The sequence below is a fragment of the Vombatus ursinus genome, unplaced genomic scaffold (assembly GCF_900497805.2).
Source record: "Vombatus ursinus unplaced genomic scaffold, bare-nosed wombat genome assembly UNPS02014768.1, whole genome shotgun sequence".
Lineage (NCBI taxonomy): Eukaryota > Metazoa > Chordata > Mammalia > Diprotodontia > Vombatidae > Vombatus > Vombatus ursinus.
Genome location: NW_020954546.1, coordinates 35772745 through 35783650, shown reverse-complemented (window position 1 = coordinate 35783650; position 10906 = coordinate 35772745). Strand labels below are relative to the sequence as shown.

Genomic DNA, 10906 nt, shown 5'->3' with positions numbered 1-10906 from the left:
ACAAAGGGAAAGAACAAATTATATATACATTAATTAACTGCATTGTTAAAGGATAATTTCTTTAATTCAAGACTGTGTTGGTGATAACCATCAAGGTCTTTTTCTAGGAATTTAAGATATCTAAAATTCAAATATCTGTGAAATATTACTTATGGATCGCTACAGATGACCCCAAGAGAAAAAAACTTTGTTCAAACAAATGGCTAAATTACAGATGGCCACATAAATATAAACAGGACCCTAATTAACAAAATTTCTAATTGTTATTTTCTGCTATAGGCATTAGAACAAAGGAAGAAAAACAAGCTAGTTATAAGGATAATCATTACAATTATTAGCTTTGTTGTTATTTAGAATGTCTGCTGTGTTTAAGTCTGAGATTTAGCCTCCTAGTAAATAAAATTAAAGTCATAAGGTTAATTCCAGCAGACATATTAATCATTAGAATGAGAATAATCCTCCTAGTTTCCATAATATTACTATTATTACTATGTTCTTCCCGTGACCTTTCTGTTAAATGCTGATATCACAAAGATTCCTCTGGTGAAGGTCCACGTTAGTTGGTGTTTGGATTTTTGCCTTAACATGTCTATATATAACATATCACAATTCTAAAATTTTGCGTACCTCAGATTTTCCACACATAATGAAGCAACACTGACTGAAAAATGCCTGGCGGTGACCCTGGGGTCTTGAAGGCTTTGCCAAAAGAATATAGCTCTGATTGAGAGATCCTGCCAAAGTGGAAAAGCTTTGAATACTTGTCTTCCCAGAACCAGCCTATCTCTGTTAGTAGTGATTTCAGCTACAGCAACTAAGCTGTTAGAAGAGTTAATTAAGGGAATAGCCACATCGATGAGATCTTAGCCTCCTGAAATGCTGAACTGCCTAATGAAACAATACAGACTGATAACATGGAGTGAGGAGGGAGGTCAGCCATTCCTGGAGTCGTTCACAGAGGACCCCAACCTCCAGTCAGAGCTCTAGACACTATAAAATTGTACTCAAGAGACAAGACAGCCAAGAATACAAACTTTATTGAACAAAGATGATGGCCATATGCAAGTATAGGGAAGCTGACTGGCAGTATACACAATGCAGATTCATACCTGGCCTCTCCCTGTCTTTTCGAGAGAGAAGTATTAAAAATAATGACTGACCAAAGACCGAAAAGAACCACACTAACACGACCTCTAGCACCATTTAAACTGATGCTTTCCACAGGACAACCTGGTTTTCATGCATATGAATTGTTCAAATTGCAAGTACAGCAAAGCCAAAGAGGGTTATGAGGGATTTGGCTTCTATCTCAAGAAAAGCAAATCTGGAATTCTGCCTAGTTTCATAATTATCACCAATAATTTGCTTCTAGTCATCAAAAGGTCATTAAGGGAAAACTAAGACATGTTAATTTGGTAATATTTGTGCTTACTGTGGCCAAGTTAGGGAGAAGGAAAGAGATTATGCTGAAACATCCACTTACTTTTGAACATGCATGACAACCCTCTGGAGAGGTCCATTCCAGAACTACCAGGAGGCCTGGGCTTTGACAGACTGTGTTTTAGCCATAGTCAAGAGGCAGTGCTTATTGGAGGGGTATGGAGGGGTGTGCAGGGATGGCTCAATTTCTAACATTAGCTGAACTCATTCCTGGTTTCTAATACTAAATTTCCTTTCTTAAGATACATAATCCCCAAGAGGCGCCCTCAATAAATGTTCTTCCTGCCTCTTCTACAGAGTCGAAAACGGGAGACCTTTCTGTTACAAATTACACGGAGGAGGTTTGAAGATGAGTGATCTGGAGGGGGCTCATAACCTTAACAATAAAATGGAGTTTGGGGACTCCTCACCTCTGGTCAGGAAGCCTGATGGAGTAAAGACCTAGAGCTTAGATACTTACTCTGAACTCCAAGAGCAATTTCAGTTCCAGATTCACTGGCTGAAGCCAAAATAAATATATGAAAAGGACTGGAGGGCACAGGAGGGAGGAGGAAACCAAAATAATCTTGTGGTACTGTAGGAATTTTGTTCCTTCCCTATCACAGCTTCCAATGCTGCAATGCATACAGGAGGTAGTTAAGAGATAAATTTTTAAATTGGTTTTCTGACCAGGGGAAGAGTGGAATAGGAGGGAGTCTGAAAATTTATCTCTCATCTCTAAATATTTATGACCAGGCTGGCAGGCTTTAGACATGCTTTAAGCTAGAAATGGAAAGATGGTGGGGGGGGAACGCTGGCATGACAGGGATGTACAAATACCACATCTCAAGTGCTTCAAAAACTGGTTTAGATTTCTGCCCTTCACCCAAGGAGGATGCTGCTTTAATAAACTACAGTACACTGAGAGAGTCCAAGAGACAAAGGACTTGAGTGAGCTATATATTTAAGATGGGACAAATTTTTTAGAAAAATGAAGAGCTTGCTCTGCTACTTCTGCCTGACACTGTGGCCGAAGCATCCAGACCCCACCTTGGTCACATCTGCGTAAGCCATGGGGGCGAGCCAAAAAAAAAGGAGAGCAGGGCGCTGAGCCCCAACTTCTCCTCCGCGGGCTAAGAAGTGTTGGGAAAAGTGGCAAGTCTTCATTTATCATGTCAAGGCCTGTGGCAATGCCCTGAGGTTGCTCGCTTACTCACCAAGAATTTGGTCCAAGAGAAGGAAAAAATAGATGAAAATCAACCAACTCCTAAACACCTCATCCCACGGATGGAGTGATGTGGCTTCTGGTGGTCAGCAGCAGCAGCAGGGGGAAAGGAGGAACCCGCCTGCCGGCTTTAGGATTTATTGAAGGCTGCCAACACGGCCCAGATCATCTCCGTGGCGCTGTGCTTTGTTCCTTCCACCTCGGGGTCAAGCTCTACCAGGTCCTTGGCTCTATTCATGGCTACGTCGTATCTGTCATCTGCCAGGGTGGAGAAGACACTTTCCAGCACATCTGAGGAGTGGGCCAGTACCAGGAGTGCCAGGGTTCTGCGGTCCATGCGCTGGGGGTCATTCACCCATCGCTCCAGAACGCTCTCCTGAAGCTTTCTGACCAGCCGCTGTTTCTCTGTTGTGTTGGTCACTGGGTGGGTGGTCATGTCAAAGAGCAGGAAGTTTTGCTTCTCAGTGGTCAGGATACCCTTCTCTACCAGGTTTTTGGCAATCCGTTCTCGCACATTCCTCAGCTGGTACTGCAGCTTGAAGGGATTCCATGTTTCACCTGTGATGATGGGTGAATAGATGCAATACACAGAGACAAACAAGCAAAAAAAAATATTCATTTTCTGACTTACAGTAGTATGTATTAAATTCTAGGTGTCTCAAGGAAATTTTGTGGAGCTATGCTCAAATCCAGCCTCAGACACTTGACACTTACTAGCTGTGTGACCCTGGGCAAATCACTTAACCCTGATTGCCTCACAAAAAAAAAAAAAAAAAAAAAAGAGAGAGAGAGAGAGAGAGAAAGAACAAAGGCTTTGCAGTGACAGAGGGAATCCAACTATAAGCTTGTGACCCACCCCCCACACACACCTACAGTGTTTCTGGCACCTTCTTGAGACTTTTCCAAACATTAAGACAATCTGCATGGTAGAGTTCTTTGTGCAGTGAGCAAGAGTGGAGGATGGACAACAGTTAGAAGGACCAATAAAAAAGGGGGTGTGCATTCATCTCTAGTAGGGACAGTGTGGAGAAGCACACTGCCTATCCCCGTCCCTCCCACGATGGCAGGGAAGAGGTGAAATGGCCACTGGCCTGAGCCAAAGAGGAGGAGAGACAAGCACTCTGCTGAAGGGGGAGAGGAGGAAAAATCTCACTGCTACTTGGGTTGCCACCAGGGGGGCTGGGAGACAGATGAAGAGACACACGTAAGACTGTGGCCAACAGTTCCCAGGCAGTGGCCCTGTGGTCTGGGACCTCTCAGGCAGAGGTTCCCAGTCTTTTCGAGCTCTGTACTCCTTGGATTTATGAACCCTCTATTCAACATGAAAGGAAATAAATTCTTAATTTACCATAAGCACAAAAGAAATAAAACAGATGAATTTGTATAGGCTAATATGGTTATTTGCCAAATATTTATCACACCCTCTTGATAAGCTTGTATCCTTTGGTAATCTTATTCCAGATTAGGGACTTCTTCAATAAGAAAATAATACTTGTCCCAGGCTTGTGCTCTTTGCTGTCTGAATTTAAAAGAATCACAACACTTTCCACGCATAGCAGTAAAGGAACCTGGGGTAGCTCAGGCTGCCTTCTTGCTGCTACCAATTACAAGAAGGGTTTTTATTCTTTTAGATTCACACTACCCAACGCGTCTGTGTGGTGGCCAGTCTTCTGTCTTTTCCCCTACCTCGCAGTCCCACCAAGGGGACACCCCAGGGGCCCTCAGGGAGCCATCAGACTGTTCTTCCTTGCCTCTCTCAACAAGGTTCCCCAGTCTTTATTGACTTTTATATCTTTGCTGCCTAGGGAGCAGGCAGCATGCTTCCAACACCATAAACACATCATGCTATATCTTCCTGAAGTTGAGGATAAACTCTCTTGTTTGGGGTATCATCATTCCCCAGAAGGGTAGTATGACCCCTGTCGTGCTATATACCCCCTCCCCTCCCCTCTAACCATCACCCTGCTATCCAAATCGTCTTGAAGACTTGAGAAGCCTCAAGAAGGCACCAGAAACAAGAGGGGGAGGGGAGAGGACAGCCACAATCGGGTGGCCAGGGCTGGCATCTCTGGCATTAGGCTGCTAGGAGGCACCGGGGACAAAGGGCTATCACTTAACCTCTATGTCTACTTCAGTTTCCTCATCTGTAAAATGAGAATAATAATGCCATTTATCTTCCAAGGTTGCTGTGAATATTAAATGAGACAATATTTGTAAAGCACTTGGCACTGTGCCTGGCACCTAGTAAGTGACATATAATGTTAACTTTTATTATTATTATATTAACTGGATGCATTCTAAACCAAGTTCTTATTCTCTCATAAACAACATATCTGAATTTCTGCTTCAGGACCATGTCTTGGCCGCTGAAAAGCGGAGATAAGAGACATTCTGAATTCTTTTACCAGTGAGCAGCTCTATCCATGTTTGAACCGTTTCTGCCGGTTCTGTGGCCTTGATGTGCTTGAGTGTTTCATCCAGTAAGACATCGCCAGTCGGACTATCTGACTTTAGCAACACCTTTTAGGGAAGAAGAGGAAAGGAACAAGGGGTATGTATTTATTCGTTCAAAAGTATTCAACAAATAGTTATTAAGAAACTATTATATTCATAACGTTATGTCGATGCTATAGGAGATAAAGATATATTGCATGTTCTCTGCCCTTGGGTGTTTACAACTGAATGAAGACTTCGAGCACAGACCCCCAAAAGTTACACGACAATAAGAAAAGCGATTTCAAGGAAGGACCGAAAGGATTGGCGGTGGATGTAGGGGACAGGCGGGAGGGTGGATTCAAAGAGAACGCCAAGTTTTTGAGACTGATCCACAGACATAGAAAAGGGGATCTAGTCCGGGAAGACGATGAGGAATTTGGTTTCAGAGCTAAGAAAAGGTCAATGGATTTGGTAATCATTAGTGACCAATGAGACCACAGTTTCCCAGAGGCGATGAGGAGACAGGCCTGGCTGCAGGAGGGAAGGGTTTGTGAGGAGACAAGATAAGAGCACTGGGCACACTCTCCATGTTCATCCAGTAGAAAGGAAGGAAAAAACTGGATAGGCAACCACGTGCCTGCTTCTTTCCCCTCCCCTAGGCCTCGCTCCTTGCTTGGAGGTGTCAGGGGGTTCGTGGGAGGGACAGACCACACTCCAATTTCACCCAGTTTTCCTCTACTAACGGAGGGGGGGCCGTGGTGTGAAGAGAGGTTATGGGGTTACCTTTCTGTCAAGTAGCCTCTTCTTTCGTATGGTCGGGGGTTCCAGATGGATCCGGCCTCGCATGGCCAATTCTATCAGGATGCCTCCTCGAAGCCCAGAAGAAATGCAGTCATTCCAGAAGGACGTATAACCCTAGGTAAAGGGAAAGGAGGAGGCAGGGAGAAAAGTGTGGTGTGAGGACTCGGGCTTGTCACAGGCAACTCTGAGGACATCAAGGCACATACCAATGCCCTATCAACATGGACAACGACCTGTACAGCTGGTGCCTGGCTTTCTCTGTTATCTCTGTGTTCTCTGTCTCCTAACAGACTGTAAACTTTCCCAGGCAGGAGCTAGGACCAGCTTTGGACCTTCATGGCATAAGGGGACAGCGTCTCCTTTCTCTGTCTCTCTTCTCTAGCAGTCAGCACACTATTTGGAGAGAGAAGATCTGGGTTCAAATCTGGCTTCTGTCATTTACTATAGGCCTATAGTAAGGGTCCTAAGGGACCCTGTGATGATGGGTGAATGGATGCAATACACAGAGACAAACAAGCAAAAAAAAATATTCATTTTCTGACTTATAGTAGTATGTATTAAATTCTAGGTATCTCAAGGAAATTTTGTGGAGCTATGCTCAAATCCAGCCTCAGACACTTGACACTTACTAGCTGTGTGACCCTGGGCAAATCACTTAACCTTGAACCCAGGGTCCTAAGGGACCCTGAGCCAGTCACTGAACTCTGAGCCTCAGTTTCCTCGTGTGTAAAATGAGGGGGGTTGGAATAGATGGCCTCGAAGATCCTGCCAGAAGTAAGCCTGTGAGGGTGTGGACACAAAACAAAGTTAGGCACAGGAAAACCAACAGCTTCCTGAGTCTTTGTGACTCTTCCAGAAAAGACCAAATAATATGGTTCCACTAGCAATTGATAAACAGCTTATCAGTCTCTCTTTCTAGAAAAGAACCTACACAATGTCCAAAGTTTGGTAACTGCTGAGAGACAGATTTAGTTTTGATATAAGGAAAAACTTCCCAACCAATCAAATAATCCCAGAGGAGAAATGGGGCATCCAGATGGTCTCAATGGATGGAGTGCTGCTGGTCCTGGAATCAGGAAGATCCGAGTTCAATGGCCTCAGACATTTATTAGTTGTATGACCCTGGGCAGGTCACTAAACCTTGTTTGCCTTAATCTACTAGAGAAGGAAGTGGCAAACCACTCCAGTATCTTGACCAAGAAAACCCCACAGACAGTATGGTCCATGGTGTTGCAATGAGTTAGACATGACTGAAAAACAACTGAACAACAAGAAATGGTCTAGTCTGGGAGGTGGTGGGTCTCCATTCCCTCAAAGCAAAGTCTGCTTCAAGCAAAGTCTATCTGATCAGATGGCCGCTTTGTCAGGCACGTGCGTGTGTATGTGCTGATTTCTGTTCAAGTAGGAGCCGGACCAGATGGTGTCTGACGTTACCTCCCAAAGTTAGGAGTCTGTGATTCAATGCTAACCCAAAAGTTTAAGTTACAGTTGTAGAAAGGCACCTTTGAGCTCTCTATAAGCTGCTCCTGTGACAATTTCAAAGTTTAAGGGAGAATACAGATTAGACAGGAAGAGTAAACCACAAACCATCTAGCTCTCAGACAGTTCAACCAACCGATGACCATTAAGTGCAACAAATACACAGTGCTAGGGAACAGAGAGGCATAAACTTCTGTGCATAAGGAATTTTTAATCTAGTTGAGAGCATATATAAAGGAGAACAAAAAAAGAGCTATCACAAGGCAGTACATGATTGATAGAGATATAAATGGTACTGACAGTGCACCTTAGGAGTTCTAAGGGACTGATCTCTTTTACTGTGGAATACTCCAGGAAATCTGAACAAAGAGGCAGACTGAGCTACATTTAGGCTAGGGAGAGAAAACTAGGGCAAGCATCCTAAGCTGTGAGGGAATAGTGTGAACAAAAAGGGAGGAGCATTAAAGAACAAGGCATGTTTAGAGGCGGGGGTGTTTTGGGGACGGTACTATTAGAGGTGGTGGATAAGTCTGAGCCAGGTCATAGAGGGTCATGAATACCAGACTATGGATTTTGATTTTACAGATAAGAGAGTCCCTGAAGTTTTTTTGAACAGTGAGTTTCATGGTCAGAACACCATTTTAGATTAATGTGCCTATCTCTATAAGAGCAGAGGAATTTACAAGTAGGACAGATTATTGCTTCTGGCATCCTGCTAATCAGAATCTAATCTTTAACCATACCCTCCAAAATCAGTGTGATCCACAGCATCAGTTGCTTCCTGTGACAGTGCAAATGAGTTCTCCCGAGTCATCTACTGCAGGCTTATAGGAAGTGGACAAAGTGCTTATAGCACCCACCTTTCCTTTTCCTCCAAGCCCTTCATCTCAGTTTTTTGTTTTTTTGCATTTTTTGGATGAGGCAATGGGGTTAAGTGACTTGCCCAGGGTCACACAGCTAGTAAGTGTCAAATGTTTGAGGCCAGATTTGAACTCAAGTCCTCCTGACTCCAAGGCAAGTGCTCTATCCACTGTACCACTTAGCTGCTCCTATCTCAGATCTTTTCTAACCCCAATGCTTCTGCCCAAGTTCCTAAAGCAGGTTAGCAGAAGCCTTTACAAACTCCACCTGGCCTCCCCAAAGCTTCCTGAGGTCTAGTGTGCTGGCTTATCTGCCACTGAACCGCACCTGCTGTGCAGGGCACATGGAAACAACTACATCTATTCTTTTCATATAAACACTGGAGCTTATTCATTTTCCCTGCTGGTTCAGATAAAGCATAACCCATTCCTGAACAAGAAGACAGACTGAAGAGGCAATAAAATGTATATGCATATCAGAGGCCTCGGTGGCCCAGCACATTCCTACTAGGTGTGTATAAACACTTCAAATCGAAGGTAAGTATTTAGAAAAGTTTCTTCCAGGGGTTTCTTCTTTCCAACTCACTCCTCAGCTTTGGTTTTAATTTTGGTGAGGTCAAAGATTTCAACAGTGTCAATAAAGGAGCAACAGAAACCAGGATGTAAGGCGTGGACTTCCTTGAAAAGCGTTCTTTCCCACTTCGTCCTCACAAAACATATAAAACCCCAGAAAAATACCTTCCTTTAGGACTGTGCAGGAGCATGAGGAGAATAAGAATGGACAAGTAAAAACAGAGGGGTTCAAGGTGGCAACAGGTGTGAGTGAGGCGGTGGTACTGCCTTCCCTGGTGATGTCTCAGGACAAGAGAATACCGACACAATCTGGGTAAATAATACTTAGAAGCAAAAGCGAAGGCTTAAGGACTGGATCTCCAAAGGGCTCTTCCTGTGATTCCCTTGTGAATGTAACACATCCAATCTATCATATCTCTATAATCCATGTATATAAGCAGTCAGAAGGACCCTAGTGAGAAAGGACCACTGCTTTTTACGGCTGTGCAGTACCTTAGTTAACCCTGCCCCAAAGCCTGTGCCAGCAAAACACATCACAAAAAAGGGATGGTGTGGCTCAATGGCAGGTAAGTGAGCAGACTGGACCTTAGGAAGCTCCAGGAGCTCGGGGAGGCCAGATGACGTTTGTAAAGACTGCTGCTGACCTGTCAGTGTTAAGTGGGACTTAGGCTAAGAGAGTTAGGGTTAGAAAAGATCTGAGATGGAGGGCTGGGAAGAATAGGAGAGGCGGGTGCTTTAGGTACTTTGTCCACTTCCTATAAGCCAGAACGGCTTATAAGATCAGGATCAGGAGAATTTCTTTGCACCATCACAGGAAGCAACTGAAGCTGTGGAGCACACTGATTTTGGAGGGTATATTAAAGATTTGAATCTGGTTAGTAGCCTGACATCACTATGCCAGGGTCAAGTTTCAGACCAATGAGCTGGGAATGTTCTACCACAGGTCAGACACAAAGAGTCTGTGTGAACCTTTGGGGTGGATTCTCTAAGTTTGCGTATCTTGCATTTCTCTTGAGCTATTTCAATTCTGCTTTGCTCACAGAACACAGCACCTTTTGAGCGGTCCTTTGCCAGTGTCTCCCATGTCACACAATCAATTCCAAAGTTCTTAAGAGAGACCTTGAGAGTGTCCTCGTATCTTCTTCTGACCACCATGTGAACACCTGGCCTGTGTGAGTTCTCCATAAAATAAAAGGAGGACAAGCTTATAATTCTGGGTGACTTTACTGCTAGAGTAGGCTCAGACTACCAGACTTGGCAGGGAATTCTAGGAAGGAGTGGAGTTGAAAACAGCAACAGCAATGGTCACTTACTATTGAAGACTTGTGCATCTCATGACCTTCTCATCGCCAACACTGTTTTCAGTAAAATTTAGTGGATGCACCCTCGCAGCAAACACTGGCTCATTCTCTACAGGCCCTAGAAAACCCTACCTTGGACTCTCTTTGAAGTCTCCCACTTGGTCAAAGAAATCTAGCTTTCGCCTGAGGCTATAATCCTATCAACTGGCCTTTCTAACCTAGCCTGGCACTCCACTGTCTCTCACCTCCCGTTGCCCCCCCCCAACCCCTTTGATCCTATCTAGACCCCATTCTACCTCCCAGTCACTCTCATCAAGATCTTCCCTAGATCCCTCCTCACAGTCACCCTAAATTACTTGGCTGCTTCTAGATCCCTCCCACACCCTTTCTGTACATAAAGTCCATCATGTCTCTATTAAGGTGCTCAGATTCTTAAAATCTGGCCAATAGCTCACGAATGCTCAGATTCTTTAAAAGTCTGGTCAATATGGTAGATCTTTAATAAACCTTGTCTTTGGCTGAAAGAAGGCTTGGGTTGAATTTATTCGGGCAAGACTCAGGTCTCTTGCTCTCAATATTTTGAGGTCCCAGCACCCCTAAAACCTCAACAGCAGGACTTCAGGGACTATAATCTCTCCTATTTGTAAATTCTGCTTTTATAGAGACAGGTACATTAATCTAAAATGGTATTTTGATCATGAAACTCACTTGCTCAAAAAACTTCAGGGACTTTCTTGTCTGTAAAACCAAACAGGCTAAACAGCAATATTCTGAGGAGTGGAGTGACCAAGATGGAAAGTATGAAGAGGGTT

The 10906-nt window shown here is 44.0% G+C and overlaps 1 protein-coding gene across 1 annotated transcript in view; it reads right to left on the bottom strand.

Moving 5' to 3' along the window:
- Positions 1-1017: 1017 nt before the first annotated feature.
- Positions 1018-10906, bottom strand: part of LOC114043109 (Golgi phosphoprotein 3-like) — a 28520-nt gene continuing 18631 nt past the window's right edge. Inside the window, exons 3-5 of the mRNA XM_027862050.1 lie at positions 5864-5995; positions 5050-5164; positions 1018-3202 (exon numbers count right to left, since the gene is read on the bottom strand). Of these exons, the coding sequence (XP_027717851.1) occupies positions 2775-3202; positions 5050-5164; positions 5864-5995 (675 nt within the window). The 3' untranslated portion in view covers positions 1018-2774. The remainder of the gene's footprint in view (positions 3203-5049; positions 5165-5863; positions 5996-10906) is intronic.